At 46.6% G+C, this 21,119-nt stretch overlaps 1 protein-coding gene across 5 annotated transcripts in view; it reads left to right on the top strand.

Moving 5' to 3' along the window:
- The first annotated feature begins 2,204 nt into the window (after positions 1 to 2,204).
- IGSF5 (immunoglobulin superfamily member 5) overlaps positions 2,205 to 21,119 on the top strand; it is a 54,026-nt gene continuing 35,111 nt past the window's right edge. For 4 of the 5 annotated variants that reach the window (XM_086315852.1, XM_086315841.1, XM_086315826.1 and 1 more), the window contains exons 1-3: positions 2,205 to 2,337; positions 6,126 to 6,205; positions 15,379 to 15,696. In XM_086315852.1, the coding sequence (XP_086171978.1) occupies positions 6,145 to 6,205; positions 15,379 to 15,696 (379 nt within the window). In that variant the 5' untranslated portion in view covers positions 2,205 to 2,337; positions 6,126 to 6,144. The remainder of the gene's footprint in view (positions 2,338 to 6,125; positions 6,206 to 15,378; positions 15,697 to 21,119) is intronic. The other variant, XM_086315829.1, reaches the window with a different exon arrangement.

Genomic DNA, 21,119 nt, shown 5'->3' with positions numbered 1-21,119 from the left:
ACACCACTGAGTGACTAGATGATGTGACCCACAGTGGGAAGGAATCTGCTTTCCTCAAGTCTACTGATTCAAATGCCAACATCTTCCGGAGGTGCCTTCCCAGACACACTGAAAAAGATGTCTAACCAACTATCTATGTGCTTCCATCCAGTTGACACATAAAATTAAGAAACTTAGAGTTTCCAGAAGCTCAGAGACAGCTCAGGTCCTATTAAATCAGATAATCCCATAATCTTTTTTCCCCATTTCAAAGTTTTCACCACTCTTCTTGATGTTTCTTTCTGTATTAGAGTTAAAGACAAACCTCTTGTCTGAATCCTCGGTCTGGACCCTGCCTCTCCTCTGCATCCAAGGCACCCCCCCTACACCCTCCCCCGACCCCGCACCTATTTGCATTCAGGTCCCATAAGGCTTTTCAATGTCTTCAGGGTACCAGGCCTCCTGCCATTCATCCTGCTGCCAGCAACCATGAGTTCATTTCTCTAAGTCTGTGAATCACTTTCTGTTTTGTAAGTAAGTTCATTTGTATCATTTCTTTTTGGATGCCACATATAAAGGATGCCTGGTGACTGATATTCTAAATGTCAGGATGGAATGAAGCCAAGAAAACAAAAAAGCACATTGGGCAAAATGAGCTATGTTGGCCTTTGATTTTTTGGTTCCTGTGGCTCATTGCCTTGGAATCATTTGAGTTTTGAATTATCTCAGTCCTTCAGGGTCACAGCTCCTAAATAAGATGCTTTAATCCTGTGTATATTTGTGAGATATTTGACAGATATATTGACTCTCCAGGTCTACCTGCTTGTTTACCATTTTTCTGACCAGCTCCTAGCCCCAAAGCCTGGTTGAGAAGCAAAAAAAAAAAAAAAAAATCTTTTCCTCTATCCTCTTAGGTTCTGAGCCTGAGGGCTGTGAATTAAACTGACTATAGCTGGATTAAGAGGAGAAATGTTTATTTTGTATGCATATGGGAGCCAACAAAGGAGGTAACTGTCTCATTGAATGGTTAAAGACTTGCATAGCTAACTTACTAGGAGAAAGGAAGCGGTTGAGAAAAGTCATCTTAGGCAAAAAACACAGTTTTTTTAGGATAGATGGGAGTTAAGAAGTTTGTGGTGACATTTGTCTACACAGGCATGAGTGGTCTTTCTGTCTTCCTTAGCATCATAAACTCCCCTGGAGACAGGACTTGGAGTAGGTCATTTGTGTTTTCTCTTCTGGGAGTAGACCTACCCTGAAGAGAAATTTATGGCAACCTAATTTCCCAGAAGGTGCTGTTTTCAATCAGAAAAGGAAAGCTCTGAGAAGGTTATTTTTCCCTTTGTCTTTTTTTTGCATCTGTTGAATCTCAATCTTCAGCTTAAAAATAATCTTTATGCCAAAGTGGCATGTTTTGGGGTGGTGTGTTCCGAATCCCTTCATCTGGAAGGCACAGTGTTTCTCCCATATTCATTGCTTTCCAGGGTCTTACTCTCAGTATAAGATCCACACCTTTGCCCTGAGTTCCATGACTGGATTAGAATGTGATGGAGACCAGCCAGAAACTCAGAAAGAACTGTAAGAGAGTAGACAATTTGGTACGATGTTGCTTCATGATTTGGGGGATGACTTTTTTTTAGGAATTATCAGTGCTCCGAAAAGCGAAGTTCCTTGATTCGCTTCCAAGGGGCTGGGGTCTGGGACGTCTGTAGAAAACCTCTTAGCAGTTCTCCAGTGAACCCTCCATGGGAAACAGGACTTGACTTTTAAAGCTGGCTCTACTCCAGAGGACTTCACCCTCAGGACTTTGTTTTTTTTCTTTCACAAAAGAACCTGTTCTTGTGGACGTGGAGGAACCTGGCTGGGAGCAGGAACCGGCTTTGCCAGCCCCAAGCCTGTGCCGGAGCCCAGGGAGCAAGGCTGGCTGGCGGCCGGCCGGGTCCGCGTCCATATCTATATCCACAACCATGCGCAGAAAGGGGCTGCTGTCCTCCCGCTGGGGCAGGAGGGCTCGGGCCTGGCTCTGCTGGATGTGAGAAAGCTCGTGGGCGGGAACCAGGGGTGGAGGCCAGGTGGAAGGGCAGCCGTGGCCCTGAGGCGGGGCGTTGTCCGTCTGACCGGCCCTCGGGCTGGCTGATGATTAACTGATAGTCTGCTGCTCTGGGCCCGAGGCAGGAGGCCACCTCTGTGTGCTCGGCCTGTGACGTGAGCCACTTCCTGGTAACAGCTGAGCACCGTCCAGATTCTCTAGTGGCCGACAGATTTGTTCCTGCGTTTGTGTGGGGAGAGCTCGGAGGCAGGAAAGAGGGGACCGAGAACCTTCGCTGAAGGCCTGAGGGCCAGATCCACCTGCCACAGGTGAGACACCCCGTGGGCCTGGTGTGTGGCCAGTGGACTCCCCGCAGGTACCGGCTTCCTCCGGGGAGCTGGTGCTTAGCTCCTGGAGGCCCGCTAGCTGGCCTTGGGGGAAAGAGCAATCTGAGGCATATCTGTTTCCCAAATTCCACAGAGTTAAAATGAAAACACCGGGATGCCCTGTGAGTGTAGGAATTTTAGACTGTTTCTCAATTCTAGCTTCATTGGGAGCTGTTCTTGGGTTGCGTTGAAAGCTGAGACTCCGCTGGAAAATTCCTGGCATGCCTGTTATTCATTGGACAGACTTTAAATGCCGTTTATTCTTCCCCAAGTCTTCCCCAGTGGCTCAGCAGTAAAGAATTCTTCTGCAATGCAGGAGATGCAGCAGACTCAGGTTTGATCCCTTGGTTGGGAAGATCCCCTGGAGGAGGAAATGGCAATTCACCCCATATTCTTGCCTGGAGAATACCACAGATAGAGGAACCTGGCAGGCTACAGTCCATGGGGTCGCAAAGAGTTGGACACCATTGAGTGACTGAGCATACACACATATCTTTCCCCAGTGAGAGGGTTGATGGAAGGGAAATTGCTCTAAATCTCTGAAAGTTCTAAGACTCCCCACATCTGGCTGGCAGAGTAAGCGCCCCTCTGAATATGGGGGCGCCCTGAGCTGAGGTACTGGGTGGAGGAGGCGCCTTGGTGCCTTTGTATGTGCACAGAGGTTTGCAGAGAGCCCCTTGTGTGCATTTAAATTCTCACTGTCTTCCTTGTTTTGGGGTTTAGAATTTATGTTGATGCCTAAAGACAGGATGTCTGCAGCCCCTGAATTTTGTGGTATCAGGCTGTTTCTAAGAACCCAGCCAAAAAGGTGTGTGTGTGTGTGTTATGGGTAAATAAATCAGATGATCAAATTCAACAATTTCCTTCCTGAGATGACGAGCTTGCTGGGTGCAGATGGGTCTGCTCAGTGTTTCTGCCTTGTCTGGGCAGTAAAGAGTGGTTGGTATTTAAATCCTGTCCTGATGCAGTTTAATAAGATTTGAGACTTTTAACATTGCAGTTCTTCAACTAAAAGCAGGTAATGCAAGTCTTCTGTAATAAAATGAATAAGAAGTGAAATCTCAAATTACTCCACCAAGATATGAACTTGCAAATTACCTGGCAGAGATTTCCTTTAATTAAAGGGACTTGTCTGAGCTCAGTTACAACTTGAAATCAACCTGATGACAGTTCTTCTCTATACCCACCCTTTGAATAGGGTCTGCTCACAAATCCACATCTGGGTTCCTGTAGCACTTGGGGTGTTCCCATACCCCAGCCGGGGGGCTGATGCTGAGCTTTTAGGAATGGCCTCATTCTGTCACACAGAGAATAAGTGAATTGTCATCTGGTCCTAGTTGGCAGCTCAAGTGACCCTGACCATCAGTGATTAGAAATACTTCATGGTGGACCTTAAGCTCTTGCTGCAGTTTCAGTGATGCTGGGTCCACACTTCACATTTATTGCTTTTGGTAAAATGTGTGACTTTTATAACTTGGCAGCTCAATTTCTCCTCCATCCTCTGCTCTGGCCTAGATTCTAGGTGACTCGCCTAGCAACTGACTTGTCCACTTGTGTTCATCGAACCTTGAAAAAATTAGTAAATGATTTATTTGGTGCTTGGTAATTTGGGATCTTGGATCAATCTGGGAAGCCTATGATTTTAGTTTGTGTTCAGCTGCTGGACAGCTTGGTGAAAGTGAAAGTGTTAGTTCTTCAGTCATGTCTGACTCTGGGACCACCAGGGACTGTAGACCTGCCAGGCTCCTCTGTCCATGGAATTCTCCAGGCAAGAACACTGGAGTGGGTGGCCATGCCCTTCTCCGGAAGCTTGGAATCAAAGCATATTTGCAGGGATTTGCTGAGTCTGTTTTCGATGATGGAAGAGGCTGAGGTGGGATGCTCCTGCTGCACATGTACCATGACCCCTTACACGACACAATTGCACACAAGTGGACATGGTTTCCTACACAGGCTGAAATTTACTTTCCAAAGTCATCAGAAAACAAAGAGGGGGAAATCCCACATTCCTTCTCGTGATCTCGTGAGCAACCAGTGACATGCTACCATGTAAAGGGGGGTCACAGGCCCGGGGGTCCTCAATCCTTCCCACCCCAACTCTGATTCAGCAGCTTGTATGTGGCGCCTTTCACAGGTGGAGGTGATGCAGTTATTACCTGTGTCTATTTCAGTTCTCGTATTTCTGCTTATGCGTTGTTGTGGGGCCTGCCTCCTACGTCCTGTAAAAGAAGACAGGATGGATCCCAGGGTGGGTGGGTCAGTTCATCACAGAACCCTGTGCAGGGTCTCTGATGGAACCTGTTGCCCCCCAATTTGGGGGGATGGGTTGTATCCCCCAAGTGGAGGTTTGAAATTTGTGTGGATGCCAAAGCCAGAGTGAAAACTCCTGACAGGTCAGGTCACTGTGCTAAGGATGGGTGAAATAAAGAGCCCCTTCCCTGGGGCTGAGGAGCAGGTGTTTCTAGAGACAATTCAGAATACATTCAGTGGACGACTAAAATGCTCCAAGCAGTGCTGGTGACAGTCTTGGACAGGCCTGTCCCAGGGAGAAGGAAAGAATAAAACTAAAAATGAGGGGACAGGGAGTGAGCAAGAGGGTTATCACAGAAAAAAGGATGGGCTGAGATATGTGCATGACAAGACCGCCTTGTGCTGCAAGGGGCCAGCAAGGCCTCACCTGCTCTATGCTGACCGCTCCCCTTCCACTCACCTTCATTCTCTGCCCAGGCCCCAGAGTCTCTCTGTAGTTCCGCAAACAAACACAGAGGCACAGTTTCACCCCAGGGCCTTTGCACCTGCTGTTCAGCCTGGGAGGCCCTTCTGCACTTACCCACCTGCCTGTCACCTCACCACCTTCCCTACTCATGGGACACCTTCTTGGGAGCCTTTCTCCGATCTCTCCTCTGAACCATCAGCCAGCACATCCCCCACACCCCCTCACACACACTCCTCTCCACTGTTTGTCTTCATACCTCTTAACACCTTCTAATAAGCTTATGATCTAGGTCTTCATTTTGCTATTTTTATTCTGATAATGTAAACTTGTGGGTAGGATTGTTTTTTCTCAGTGATTAGAGCATCCATTCCCATCCATATAATGGAAGGGAATAACAGTAAACCCACACTCAGACCTCTCAGTCAGTGATTCTGTGGTCATTGTAGAGCATAGTAGGTGTTTCCATGATTTATGCATGGGCTTGGGAGCAAGATCACTTAATACAGTGATTCTCAGACATGAGTATGTACCAGAATTGGTCCCATGCTTAACTTTGGGCAGAATTCTTCCTGCTCACCCCTAGACCTAATCCAGTAGGTCCAGGGTAGGCCTGAGAATCTGCTTTTCTAAGAAGTTCCTTGGTGGCTCAGCAGTAAAGAATCCACCTGCAATGCAGGAGACTCCCTGCGAGGCAGGAGGTGTGGGTTTGATCCCTGGGCCAGGAAGATCCCCTGGAGAAGGAAATGGCAACCCACTCCAGTATTCTTGAGAATCCCACGGATAGAGGAGCATGGTGGGTTACAGCCCATGGGGCAAAGTCTCGGACACGACTGAGTAACTAAACCACCACCACCAGGTAATCAAACCACCGACAAGTTCCCAGATGAGGCTGGTGCCCCTGCTGATCAGGCTGAGAAGTGCTGATTCATCTCTCCAGGGACACATGCGCACTGGGAGGGTCCTCTTGGGTCTCTGCAAGGGGACCAACTGTGACCTGCCTATTTTGCTTTCCCAGGTGAGGAGGAACATGTGAGATGGAGGGAGCTGCCAAGAGAGGCGTCCTGGCAGTGCTGGTGGTCCTGGCTGTGCTGGCAGGTAGGGACCACGGAGCTTGGTGGGATGTTCTGGGGTATCCTCCTGGAGTGGGCAGAAGGCACCTGGAGTGGGCCACTGGGGAGCATGGCTGCCCAAAGATTCTTTGTTGAGCTCTTCGCAATGGGTTCCCGTCCTCCCTCCACTTCCTCCTGCCTGTGCCTGCGTGTGCTCAGTTGTGCCCGAGTCTTTGTGACCCCAGGGACTGTAGCCCACCAGGCTGCTCTGTCCATGGAAGTCTCCAGGCAAGAATACTGGAGGGGGTTGCCACTCCCTCCTCCAGGGCATCTTCCTGACCCAAGCACTGAACCCAGTCCCCTGCATCGCAGGCAGATTATTTACCACTCAGAGGGGTCCATTGCCTGCCATGCCAGCCCTACTCCAGAAAGGTCCTTCATGTGCCTGTGAGCCCACAAATCCTCCACTGCGGGGTCCTCGCCTTGGGAGTCTTGCTGTGGTCCCTTCCCAAAGTCACTGCTCTTGTTAGAGCATTACATTCTCCTGCCTGAACTTTCTCCTCTGATTCTACCTGGTCTTCAAGGAAGACCTGACTCAGGCATCACCTCCTCTCTGAAGCCTTCCTGACCTTGCAGTTTTCAGGACAATCATCCTATTTCCCATTAATGACAGAGTAAGGGGCCCATCGCCTGTGAGACCTCCTGGTCCTCCCAACAGCTCCTTCTCAGCCTGGAACTTTCCCAGGGTGTCAATCAGAATGAATTCCAGGTGTCCCAGACCAGGGTCTCCCAGTCAGATTCTGCATCGCAGTAGATGGAGAGTGCAGATCCTGGGGTGCTTAAAGTAACCAGTTTATACTTCAGCTTTTTTTTGACTATGTCTTGTGCTGATTTCATTGCTTCTGGTGTGTTTTTCATGTTTTCCTAGCTAGTTCTAAACTCCTCAGGGTATTCTTACTGCAGTGATCTTAAGGTGCTGTATTGAAGAATACAGAAAATTGTGCAAGTCGTAAAGGTACAGCTTGATGAAATTTTACAAACTGAGCACTTTTGTGTATCAACAAGGAGCCCAAGAACATTTCACAAATGTTTCCTTTAGCCCCTCCCCCACCCCTACCCTAGAGAGACTGTTATTCTGACTTCTAGCTGTGTAGATATTTTGCTTGCTTTTTACCAAACACACCTATGGGCTTCCCTGGTGGCTCAGGCTGTAAAGAATCTGCCTGAAATACGGGAGACCCAGGTTCTATCCCTGGGTTGGGAAGACCCCCCTGGAGGAGGAAATGGCTACCCAATCCAGTATTCTTGCCTGGGGAATCCCATGGACAGAGGCACATGGGGGGCTTCAGTCCATGGGGTTGCAAAGAATCAGACATGACTGGGTGACTAATGCTTTGACTTTGATATACACCTATAAACTCTGTTTCAGAGGGCTAGATAATGTTGTTGTTGTGTTTTAAACTCTGTCTATGACAGCAGTGAAAACATAACTAAAACAGAAATAAAATAGTACAGGGACGATCAGAGTGTGTGAGGTGCAGTCAGGACTATTCCATAAATGTTGGTTTCGGGTGTGTTTACACATTAAGACAAGGGAAGCTGGCTCTGGGCTGTTAACACGTATTTGGGGACAGAGATGTTTGGACGGCCTCTGTCTTGTGCAGGGTGTTAAGCATTTTTTTAGGTGCTTGATGTGCATTTGTCTGTAGGCTGGAAAGAAGACATTTTCTCTGCTTGTGCAGAACTTAGGGACTCATGGGGTGCAGAACTTAAGGACTCGTGGGAGTAGCAAACCAGGCTCAACCATATTTCCAGGATATGGCTCCCACATGACTTTCTCAGTCACAGTGGCAAAAACCTCTTCCAATGGCTTAGCAGGAAATTGTTAAATTCCATATCTACAATTCTTCTGAGCCATTTACCCTGGTGGCTCAGACGGTAAAGCGTCTGTCTACAATGTGGGAGACCCGGGTTCAATCCCTGGGTTGGGGAGATCCCCTGGAGGAGGAAATGGCAATCCACTCCAGTACTATTGCCTGGAAAATCCCATGGACAGAGGAGCCTAGTAGGCTACAGTCCATGGAGTCGAAAAGAGTTGGACACGACTGAGCGACTTCACTCACTCACTCACTCTGTTTTGAAGGCAGGATTGGCTTGGGTTGAGGCTTGGGTGTGGCTGTTCCAAGAGGGCAGAAGTTGTTGTTCAGTCGCTAAGTCGAGTCTGTTTGCGATCCCATGAACTACAGCATGCCAAGCTCCTCTGTCCTCCACTGTCTCCCAGAGTTTAATTTATTCATGTCCATTGAGTCAGTGATGCTATCTAACCGTCTCATCCTCTGTAGCCCCCTTCTCCTCTTGCCTTCAGTCTTTCCCAGAATCAGGGTCTTTTCCAATGAGTTGGCTCTTCACATCAGGTGGCCAAAACATTGGAGCTTCAGCTTCAGCATCAACCCTTCCAGTGAGGATTATGGGTAAATTCTAGAGCCCCATGGTGGGTGGGGATCCATTGCAAAATTCTGACCCCCTAGGAGGCTTGAAAAGTTTTGGGTAAAGACTCCTTCTTTTTTAGACTTAGCTTTGAGTAGCTAAGGGCAGCCTCCATGTGTACGCAGAGGGCTCCTGCCAGCCCTCTCCTCTCCACCTTACACCCAGCATGGCGGATTATACAGAACTTGACCATCCTGTTTCTTCACTTGGTGAATATTCACTTGGGGCTCTTATGTGCCATTTAGTTGCAGGCACAGGGATGTGCAAAATCGGGCAGAGTCCCTGCTAACCAAGAGCTTAGACATCAACTAATAGAAAAATCAATACGAAATCACCGCCGTGACAAGTGCTTCACTGATTCAAAATCCTGTTCTGGATAATTTGACTTGTGTAAAGTGGTCTGGGAAGGCTTCCTGAGGGGGAGACTACTTGGCTGGGAGCAGAGGTGTAAATGAGACTGGCTCTCCAGGCAGTCTCTGCCTGTGCAAAGGGAGCCAGAAAGAGCTGGTAAGTTTGATAGATGAAAGATGGTCTGGTGGTCAGAGGGTGGAGTTGGGGAAAAATGAAATGGATGTGAAACTAAGCAGGGTTTTAAGATATGATAATGTTAAGGATGATCTGGTCTATATTCTAAAGGGTGGAAATATTTTAAACAAAGTCTGGGATGGGGGTAGGGAAGGGTACCCGATCATATTGGCGTGTTGAGATCTGTCTGGCTGCCACGTGGAGAGCAGTCTTGGGTGACGGTGGCGACAGTGATGCTGGCACCCCCTGCTGTGGTCAGCAGGATGCGGCGGGCAGCTCAGATCCACCTCCGGACCCCTTCCTCACTCCTCAGTCTCCTTCTGATGGCCCAACCCTCCTTTTGGTTTTCTTTTTTTTGAAAGTCTTTCTGACGTGGACTGTTTTTAAGGTCTTTATTGAGTTTGTTACAACATTGCCTCTGTTTTATGTTTTGTTTTTTGGCTGCAAGGGATGTGGGATCCTAGGGGCTTCCCTGCTCAGGTGGTAAAGAATCTACTACAATGCAGGAGACGGGGGTTCGATCCCCATGTGGGGAAGATCCCCTGGAGAAGGGAATGGTAACCCACTCTAGTATTCTTGCCTGGAGAACCCTATGGACAGAGGATCCTGGTGGGCTACAGTCCATGGGGTTGCAAAGGGTCGGACACGACTGAGCGACTAACACTTTCTTTCATGTGGGGTCTTAGCTCTCCAACGAGGGATCAAACCCATACTCCCTGCATTGGAGGGCAGAGTCTCAACCACTGGAACAGTAGGCAAGTCCCCTGCCTTGATATGCTTTGACTTCCATTTTCACCTTTGGAGCTGCCTCACCAGGGCCCTTCCCTTCCACCCCCTCCACTTTATTTACCTTGCTCCATTCTGTCTTTTTTCCTCTTTATTTATTTATCATTATTATTATTTTTTATTTGGCTATGTCTTGGTTGTGTCATGTGGGATCAAGTTGACCAGGGATTGAACCTGAGCCCCTTGCATTGGGTGGACCCCTGCACTGGGCGGACCTCTGCATTGGGTGGACTGAGTCTTAGCCACTGGACTGCCAGGGAAATCCCTCCCTTCTGCTTTTAACTGTCTGCTTTTCTATTCATTTCCAATGTTAAATAACAGATGGGAGCAGGTTAGAGGTCTATAGGTACAGGAGGGAAGCTTGAGAAGAGGTGAGTGGAAGACTAGAGGGGTCGGTTTGGGCAGACCCGCTGTCCCCCCATGCTTGGGAGACACCAGCTGCTACCCTAGGGGGCTGAGAAGAAATCACTGTAGAAGAATGGTACTCATGTTCAGGATCTATCCATGGAGGACTGGAAGGGGCCAGGCAGCTGGCCACATGTTCCTGTGTGAGTGATTTTAGTTTTGCAGATGTTAGTGTGGTGGCAGTTCAAGCATGGGTTGGAAAAGAGTTTCCAGACACAGGCAATTTCAGAAGGGAGCGAGTTTATTAAGAACAAAGAGCAGAGATAATGTGGATATCGCGAGTACAGTGAGGCGACCTCTTGACAGACCAGGGATAGTCAACAGTTTTGTGGGTTAGCAGCCAATTTTTATAACCTCAAGACAAAGAAAATTCCTGCTGGAAGGTTGGTGTTAGGTGAGTAGTAGGGTACTATAGGTGAGCACTGAGTGGGTACTTTTGCTTAACGTGGGGTCAGGGAGCTGGTTGGTGATGATCAAGGGGGTTTTGGGCAATGGTTACAAAAGGGTTCAATCAGTTTTGGAGGTGACCTTGGTTCTGGTTCCACTTCTGTGGCCTTGGGGCAGGACTCCACAGTTAGGACACAATTAGTTGGAAGGGGAACTTCTCAATTCTGAGGGGCAGCCAGTCATTTACATGGAGATGCTTGGTGGAGCGGGATTTGCAAAGCAGGAGGAGAGAAAGGGTCGGGGTGGGGGCAGGGCAGGAGCCCTGGATTTGGAGTTGAAGGCTGTAGACGTGACAAGCCTCAAACAAGTGGGTCAACTCTGGCAGGGGAGGACTCGGTGTTGGGTGACCCCCAGAGCTGGTCACTTCAGCGAGCGAGGTGGGTGGGGACACTGATGGTTCGTTCCCATGGCTCTGCCTGTGGTTTGGTCCTTTGCTCTACAAACTGAAAGAGCAAAGGGGAAGGTGAGGTTTTGCATCGAGATGGGGACTGTTTGATGACAATTTTCTCATGTTTGTCATGTGCGGGGCAGGTTACACAAACCACAGCTGATAGGATGCAGGTGAGGAGCAGTGAGAATTCAGGGCCTCACGTCACCTAAAATAGAGCTTCTGAGTCACAGGGCAGAGCTGGGGGGAGTCAGTTTGTGGTGGTAGCAAAGATCACTGGCAATGATGTCAGAGGGGTCTAGTGATTAGGGTTCGGTGCCTCCTGTTTAGCTTAAAGACCAAGTTCAAATGCGAAGTCTCCGTTTGGCCCAGGTCCCTCCCTCGCTCTTGCTTCCCTGCACAGTAAGGTCTGGACCCTCATGCGTTCTTATTCCCACCTGCAGTCCACAGGGAATTTAAAGACTGTTTTGGAGTGAGCAGGGTTTTAGAGTAAGCGCAGTTTTGGAGTGAATAACCTCCCTGGTGCCGGGCAGTGATGGGACCAGGGTTTCAGACGCTTTGCTTAATTCTGTTGGAGTGGCCTGGACTGAGATGCTGGCAGGGCGAGCCTGGGTCTCACCCCCTGCCCTCCCACAGCCAGCCCCACAGGCTGTCTTCCAATCTGCTCGCACGGACCTGAGTCTGAATGGGGAAGGATGGTGTTATCGTAGTATGGAGTATGACAGTGTGTCTAGTCTTTCTTTCCTCACAGTATAGATTTGGCCCTTTCTTTTCTTTTGTGCTTCTTCCTAAGATGAGATTCAGGGCTCATGGAAAGATCCAAGTTGGCACAGCAGCTGTGGCTTCCCTGGGGGATAATCTCTGACTTTCCTTCCTCGGCTTTCCCCGCCCCTCCTCCCCTTTAAAAAAAAAATCCCACATCAGAGGGATCCACGGATCAGAGAAATGTGCCCACGGGTAAGGGAGAAGAACCACTCTGAGCAGTTATTTAGGATCTTACTTTTTCTCTTTTTATCATGCCCAGAGGCAAAACAAAGAATAGTGATCGTGTTTATCCCCATCTGGGATTAGTTTAGTTAATTTTGATCTTCTTTTATTTCTGCCTCTTTGAAGCCTGGGGGCCCCCTCCTTGATTCTACCTCACAGGCATCTGGGTCCCTGTCTCCTATCCTCTCCAATGGACCTGGCCCTGCAGTGGGCACATCCCCCGAAGTGCATTTTGGGTACTTCAGTGAGTGATGGGCAGGGAGGTTCCTCCCCAGAAATCTTTCATACAGTAATCAGATTCCTTTAGAATCTTCCTTACAACTTGACCTTGTAAGATTGGAAGGGGGGAGCCTACAGTTCCAGAAGGTTATAGGAACATGTAGTCTTTACTGATGGTGGCAGGCATGGCTGAGAAGAAACCAAGGGTGTGGGCTGCCAGGGCTCTGTTTGCCATAAACTCTGAGATCAGAGAGGAAAGAGTGGGAAGAGGGAAACTTCAGAGTGCAAAGAACTGAGTTTATGTCCCAGCAACATCCCTGTGCTCACAAATCCCGAGATGTTGCTGGTCTTCATTTCTTCACTATTAAAACATAAGAGGGGTGTTTTCTCGGTGGTCCAGTGGTTGAGAGTCTGCCTCCTAATGAGGGGGACACGGGTTCAATCCCTGGTCCAGGAAGATCCCATGTGCCTCGGAGCAACTAAGCCTGAGAGCTGCATCTACTGAGTCCCAGTGCTGCAACTACCAAAGCCCAAAGCCCACGTGCCTAGAGCCTGTGCTCTGCAACGAGATAAGCCACTGCAACGAGAAGCAAATGCACCGCAGTGAAGAGCAGTCCCTGCTTGCAGCAGTGAAGACCAGTGCATCCAAAAAAACAAAGGAAAACAAACAAGCACACACTAGAGGCAGAAGATGAGAAATCGCGAAGACTCTTGGTTGCTATGCAAGTTCTACTTTGAATTATTACTACATACATGGGAAAGTCTAGGAAAACTCTGGCCACCACCTTGCTTTTCCTGGTGATAAGAAAATCAACTAAATGACTGAAAGATTCTTGAGTTCTTCAGGAGCAGAACACACTCCGTGTTGAGTGATTCTGCCCGAGTTCCTGTGAGCTAGAGTGGTCTTGGTCCCCTCCCTGGGGAAGGCCAGTTAGAAGTTGTCATTTCAGTTAAAGCCAGTGTCAGAATGCATCTGGTGAGGGAAAAGTACAATGCTGTGAAAAGTGTGAAGGAAATAATTTTACTTTCCTCTATGATTTTCTTGGTTTTCTTGCAAGTCACATAATAGTGACTGCTTCCTGAATGCTTGAGTGTCATTGTAAAGGCTTTGCATGGGTTGTCTCATTTGGCTCTTAAAACTAATTGCTGCGGTGCTGTAAATCAATCTTGGGTCTGCTCGCCCAGCACATAGCCAAACCAGACTGCTGACACCAGGTTGTGGTGAAGGAAAATACAGCATTTATCGCAGGTGCTGAACGAGGCAAACAGGCAGCTAATGCTCAAAAGACCCAAACTCCCTGATGGCTAAAAGGCAGTTGAAGCGGGGAGGTCACAGAGTACATGAGCAGCTCATGGACATTCTTCTGATTGGTAAGAAAACAGGGTGGTATTTCAGATATCAATTTTATCAGCCTTTTGGTTCCAACTGGTCTGTGGTCTCTGTGCTTGTGAGCAGCAAGCAGCTAACTTCTTTCACCTGGTGGGGGTTTTGGACTCTGCAGAACAACTCAAGAATTTGGCTCAGAACATTATCTAGAAGACTCTTGAGAGTTCCTTGGACTGCAAGGAGATTAAACCAGTCAATCCTAAAGGAAATCACTGAATATTCAATGGAAGGAAAGTTGTTGAAGCTGAAGTTACAATACTCTGGCTACCTGACATGAAGAGCCGACTCATTGGAAAAGACCCTGATGCTGGGAAAGATTAAGGACAGGAGGAGAAGGGGGCAACAGAGGATGAGATGGTTGGATGGCATCACCCACTCAGTGGACATGAATTTGAGCACACTCTAGAAGATAGTGAAGGACAGGGAAGCCTGGCGTGTTGCAGTCCATGGGGTGGCAAAGAGTCAGACATGACTTGGTGACTGAACAACAACAACAAATGATCAATAGCCCTGGAGGAGGAGCTAAGGGTCCTTGACTTTGTTTTATGGCTAAACTATTAATATTTTGTCTTGTTTGACTGTTTTCGTGTGTGTGTGTTTTCACTTCTCTGATTAAATCTGTTCTTTGGGACTTGGGCAAGGCCTAGAAGGCTAAAGCTTTTCTACAAACAAGGAGGAGGAGGGGGTGGGGGAGGGGAGGACCTGTACCTGGGGAGACCCTGCAGCACCCTTCTGGGTTTCAGTACCAGTGACCCCCCCTGGTTTACAGTGAGAGGAGTGGTCAAGGAGAAGTGTGATAACTTGCCCAGTGGGCCAGGACTCGCTCCGGAGTCCACAGTCTTATGCCCTGGAACTACATGCTCACGTGTGGGAGTTTTAAACCGGACACTAGATGCTGTGAGACTCTATGAGGCTGTAAATGCCTCCCTCGAGTGTTCTTGCTGAGGGATCCTGCTCTCCAACATCCTTCTATGTATTTTCCCTCTCTGTGTCTCCCACATGGGTCTCTTCTCATCTTTGGAAAAGACCTGCCTCAGTGACAGGTCTGTCCTAAAGGTGCTGGGGGGTGGTGTGGTGGACCATGATCATGGCAAGCTAGGGTCTCTATTCTCTGTGCAAAGAGACACTTCCTTCCACTCCCCGCTTTGAGCCTTGAAATCTCAGAGGTGGAAATCATCTGTCTTCCCCATTTCAATGGGAGGAAAATTCCCACTTCATAGTGAGGCTGAAGAACTTACCTGAGGTAACAGAATTGGGCTAGTGGTGGCTCTCTGGACAGGCTGGGGTCAGATACTTCAGGGAATGTTCCCTCTGGAGGAGGGGCATTGCTCCCCCCATCCCCAATCTTGCTGGGATTTCCCATAGACTGTGGAGTTGGGGGTGTGGAAAGGAGGGCTGTGGTTTCCTGTCCCCATGGCTTCCTGTCCACTGGCATCTCCTGATCTACTGGGAGCCCTGGTGTTGGGACCAGCAGGACATGGAGTCTGAGCCATTGGATGGTCCCGACTGGTACACAGAAGGGCTACAGTGTACAGCTGACCTCTGTAGAGTCATCCCCTCACCACCTGCAAACCTGGTTGTCTTTCAGCCTGTGGATCCAGCAGTGAAATCATAGAGGGTCCCAAGAATGTCACAGCCCTGAAGGGCTCGGAGGCTCGCTTCAACTGCACCATCTCCCAGGGCTGGAAGCTCGTCATGTGGGCTCTGAGAGGCACAGTGGTGCTGAGCATGACACCTAATGAGACCATCATCACCAGTGACCGCTTCACCTCGGCAAGCTACCAAGAGGGCGGGAACTTCATCTCTGAGATGATAATTCATGACGTGCAACTCAGCGATGCCGGGCAAGTCAAATGCAGCCTTCAGAACAGCAACCGGGATGGAGCCGCCTTCCTTTCTGTTCAAGGTGTGTATGCAGGCAACTCTGATGAGGAGCACTTGCAGTCCTCTGGTTAAAACATCAGGTTGCAAAGAAGCTTCTGAAGCTCATGTCATGTGGGGACATCTAGGGTCAGCCTTCTGTTGGTACCATGCTTGGAATTATTCTGAACTGATGGATATTTTGCTGTTTATTTATCATCTCTCCCTCTCTCTCCCTTCTTCCCTGCCTTCCTTCTTCCATGTATGGACTTGCCTTTGGCTGATATTATGCTTCTAATTTCTCTGAACTGACTGGTGTTTGTTGTTTTCTCATGTGTTTATTTCTCTCCTCCCTTCCTCACTGTCTTTCTACTTTCTTTCTTCCTGCTTCTCTTCCCCTCCCCTTCCATCTTTCCATTCCTTTATTTTCCATTTTCTCTTATTAAGGCTATGAAAGACAGGTGTTTTTTTTTTTTTTTTAATCACTTTCCCATCTGACCAATTTCAGTTCGAACAGCTTTTCTGGAAGTGTATCCTGGAATTCTAAGGCCAGTTGTGGTCGTTCGTCTTTGACTTAGAGAGAGAGTTGACAAACATTGCCCTTTTCCTAGGTTTTCATATCCTGGCTCTGTTTCTTTACCTGACATCATGTATCAACTTTGAATCATGCTTTAACTTTTTCCTCTTTCTGGCTGAATTTTCCTAATCTCTTTCCTGCCCCTAGTGAGTCTTAAAATCAATGGTGCGTGTTCACTCAACCCTACCATGTCTCTTAGAGAAAATAAAACAGTAACAAAATTTATAACAATGGACAACTTACTTTTCCTTTTATTGTTCATTTTCATTATAGGGAAGTTGTGGCATCAAAGGTAATTTTGAGGTGCTGAAGATTATGCTACATAGTGAACAAAAAAAGGATACTTTACAAGGATTCAGAATATCTTTATCAAAGTTTAATCATTTCGCATTCCTTGAAAATGTAACTATGTAATATTTATAGATGTATTGGAGCTTTTAGAGTTCCTGATTTCTATGGCAGCATCTCTTTTAACAGACTACATTGTGGCTTTGAAATTTTTTCTTATGTATATTTATTTGTTAGTTCAGGAGAAATTTCCGATGATTTGGTCTATATTTGCACTGTTATCAAATCAAGTTTGATAATGTTTGGTGGAGATACAGGCCTACCTGTTTCTACTTGCTTATTTTTAAATTTAGCCAAATTGTTTTATCTTTATTTTTATGTGTCCTTGATTTTGGGTGGCTTAATTAAGGGTACAATGATACTCTCTAAAGTGATCGTGTGAGGCTACCTGGATTATTGGCTTAGTTTGCACAATGAAATTGTTGCTCTATTACTTTGTGGTAAAAGGAAAGAGCACAGGACAAGGAATCAAAGATATGAGTGCTGGTTTTGTTGTCATCCCACCTTGGAGACTCCTGGAATGGCTCAATTTCTTTATCTTTAAAGTGGAGATAAGGCTCCCCTGCTCACATCACAGGTTTACCCTGAGGATCAGATGAAAAACTGGCTGAGGGTGGTTTGAAGACCCCCATGCTCTGTCTGTTTCAGTTTCCTGCCTATGAAGCTGGGGGCCAGAGAAGTCTGGGGGTTAACAGCAGAGGCGTGGGAGGCTGGCTGCCAGGTCAAATTCCAGCTTTATCGCTAACTGTGTGACCTTGAACATACTACTTAGTGACCTTGTGCTGTAGTTTCCTCATCACAGGGCAGTTGTGAGATCAAAAGAGTAGGTCTATATAAACACCTTTAGGTCAGCACCTGATTCAGAGCAATCTCCATGTAGTCATTTGCTATTATTTATTGTGTTCCCAATAGGAGCATGCCATTGCATTAGGCATTTAAGGAAGACTCAAAGGTAAGTGCAATAAGACACAATCCTGTCCTCAAGAATTCAAGAAAAGTGGATAGGGACTTCCCTGGTGGTTCAGTGGTTAAGAATCCACCTTGTGAAGGAGAGGACTCGGGTTTGATCCCTGGTCAGGGAACTAAAATCCCACATGCCACAGAGCAGCTAAGTCTGCCTGCCACAACTACAGAATCTGTGTGCCACATGAAAGATCCTGCAGGCTGCAACAAAGATCCTGTGTGCAGCAACTAAGACCCAACACAGCCAAATAAATATTAAAAAAAAAAAAAAGAGTTGATGCTGGAGCTGAAGCCCCAGTACTTTGGCCACCTGACACAAAGAGCCGACTCATTAGAAAAGACACTGATGGTGGGAAAGATTGAAGGCAGGAGGAGAAGGTGGCTGGCAGAGGATGAGACGGTTGGATGGAATCACTGACTCAGTGGACATGAGTTTGAGCAAACCCCAGGAGATGGCGAAGGACAGGGGAGCCTGGTGTGCTGCAGTCCATGGGGTCACAGAGTCAGACACGATAGAGTGACGGAACAACAACAACAAAGTGGATAATGCAAGGGCATAAACAACAGCGGTGCAGTGTAGTTGCTGGCCAGTGCAATGAGAGGGAGACAAGGTCAGGTTCAAGTTGTGAAGGGAGATGAGAGACTCAATGAAGTATTCTAGGTTGGCTCCAGGGAGCAGGTGCCATATGAGAGGTGCTTTGAAGGTCTGTAGAAAACAGGCAAAATGGAGAAATACCTCTGGATCAAGGAAACAAGGTCAAAGACATGACTTGCTGTTGCTATGCTTTTGGCATATCAGATTCTTAAATCCATGTGGTTTTATAGCATCTTGCTGGAAGCTATGAATCTATAAAGTTGCCTGAACACTGCAAACGTGCATTTTTTAATGTTGATAATTCCTGTGGCCTTTGGTTTTTAACACAGATGGACGAACAAGCATCTAGGGAAGATACAGTCTTCCCCAAGATCGCGTGGAAGGAACCCACAGATTGAGACAGAACTGCATCCATTTATCTTGATTGTAATGATCTGAATGGCACTTCATTCAGTTTACTTCAAAAGACTGTTTTTTTCCCCTTCCCGTGTATCCACAAGAAAAATAAAGAGAGCTTACATAACTGCATGTTGAGTCATCCTAAATCTATGTGGATGTTCTAGCTATCACCTTGTGAAAAGTGTTTCACACCACTGGATGACCTTTGTGAAAGCCCATGAGTGGGAAAAAGTGGATCACCTATACATACTGAAAAAGAAAATGCTTCAGATTGAGTGTTTCTATTTACTGCCCAATCCACCAATTAATCACACACTGAAATCTAGACCTTAGGTGTTTTGAGGGCCACTAAGACTGGCGTGATTTTGTGATTTTGAAATCACTAAAGCAGCAGTATTCCACTCCAGTTCCTGTCTTCTTAAACATCTCCATCATGAAACAATGAATGAAATGAAAAGAATAAGCACAAACCCCTGCAGCCTGCAGAGGGACAAATCCGTTCCTCTCTCATTATATTTACAGTAATCCTTGAGATAACTAATGTGCTTCACTTACTCTAAGACACTATCCAAGAAAGAAATAATGGGAAATCTAACATTTCAGAGTAAGAAGGGCTTTCAGAGCTGATTCCGTTCAGTCTAGTCTGGAAACTCCCCAGCGTCTTCCCATGTTCTTTCAGGGTGGTTTATGAGAATACATGTCTCCACAGTCATACTAAGATGTTATTGCCTTTCTCACGCATTGTCATGAATGTACAGGGAGTTTCCCACTGTACACTGGGAAGGTCTGCATAATTTAGTGGACCGGCATTTTCCAAGTGGCTGATGTATGATACAAAATCATGCAAGGATAAAAGATCCACTCAAAGTGCCAGCTAAAGCAATGAATTCTAATGTAACGGAATAAAAGTTTATTTGTGTGGTTTCAGTTTATAGTGTGTGTGAAAGTCGCTCATTTGTGTACGACCTTTTGCAAGGTCGTACGACCCCATGGACTGTAGCCAGCCAAGTTCCTCTGTCCATGGAATTCTCCAGGTCAGAATACTGGAGTGGGTAGCCATTCCCTTCTCCAGGGGGTCTTCCCAACCCAGGGATTGAACCCAGGTCTCCCGCATTGCAGGCAGATTCTTTACCATCGGAGCCACCAGGGAAGCCCTCCACAGAGTAACTAAACTTTAAGAAAACACTACTTGTCAAGTTTTGGTGTAGTATTAAAGAATAGCCATGATTATCTGAAAAACCTCCTTACCACTCCAACCATATATCTGTGTGAAGTTAGATTTTCATGTTTTCTTTATATAATCCAAGAAAGCAATATATGCCAACAGATTGAAGGCAGCCACATGATGTTAAAGAGATTTGCATAAATAGAAAACAATGTCATTTTTCTTACTAATTTATTTTGGGTTAAATATATTTTTCATAAAAATATGTTAATCCATATTAACCAGCAAAAGTGTTAGTTGCTCAGTTGTGTCTGACTATTTGTGACCCCTTGGACTATAGTCCCCTACGCTCCTCTGTCCATGGAATTCTCCAGGCAAGAATGCTAGAATGGTTAGCCATTCCCTTCTCCAGGGGATCTTCCTGACCCAGTGATCAAGCCTGGGGCCTTCTGCATTGCAGGCAGATTCTTTATCTTCTGAGCCATCTGGCAAGTAATGGGTTACTGATGTTATTTTAAAATATGTGTTTGAAAATAAGCAAATATTTAATTCTAATTTCAAATATGGGAAATATAGATAGACCCCACCTAAACCAAAATTCTTTGGCATCCTCAGCGGTTTTTAAGAATATGAAAGGTATTAAAACCAAAATGTTTGGGAACCACTGATCTAAGTTAAAGCCTCTTGCTCACCAGGTAGTAAAAAGAGAGCCTGAGAATTTCAGTGATCTGCCCAAGGTGATAACAATTTTGTGGGAAAGTCAGGATCCAGAACAGATTCTTTGATTCTTAGTCCAGTGTTTTTTCCATTATAAAATGTGAGAGGGAGTTTTAGGTAATTTTAATTTGAATGTTTCAATGTCTATGTAATTCACTAAGGCTGTGTCTTTTCCGGGGCCAATCCTCAGGTTATTTTAGTAATAGTAGCACATACAAGTGCTATTTTCAAATGGGTTATTTGCAGTGTGAGCCCTGGCATATGCAAGGGAGTCTTTACTAAAAACTTTAAAATAATTGATCTAATATATTTTGATACAGGATTTAAGGTAATTATTTCTATGATTAGATTAGATTTGTATCTAATTTGTACCTAGAAAAATATTTTAAGGCAATATCATAGGAAATTATATTTTAAAATGTGTTGTCCCAAAATAAAGAAAAATGAATCAAAGAAGGCCAGGAGAGACTTGCTTCCATCATGAAACTCTGAGATGTGTTCTCTCTACAATGAAAAGAATGTAAAGGTTCTTTCCCTTTTTGCATTGATTCTTAGGGCAGCCCAGGACAAGTTTGCCACTCTGCTGCAGTGATCCTGTAGCCCTCTGTGGTGGGCACATTCATCCCATCTTTCCCATGTAATTTATATTTCCCTGGGTCCTGATTTTTTTTTTTTAAGAAAATGCTTATTGTTTATTGCCTGTGA

The sequence above is a fragment of the Bos grunniens genome, chromosome 1 (assembly GCF_055505025.1).
Source record: "Bos grunniens cultivar Pamir isolate PY7600 chromosome 1, Bosgru_T2T1.0, whole genome shotgun sequence".
NCBI lineage: Eukaryota > Metazoa > Chordata > Mammalia > Artiodactyla > Bovidae > Bos > Bos grunniens.
This window is presented reverse-complemented; position numbering and strand designations above follow the sequence as displayed.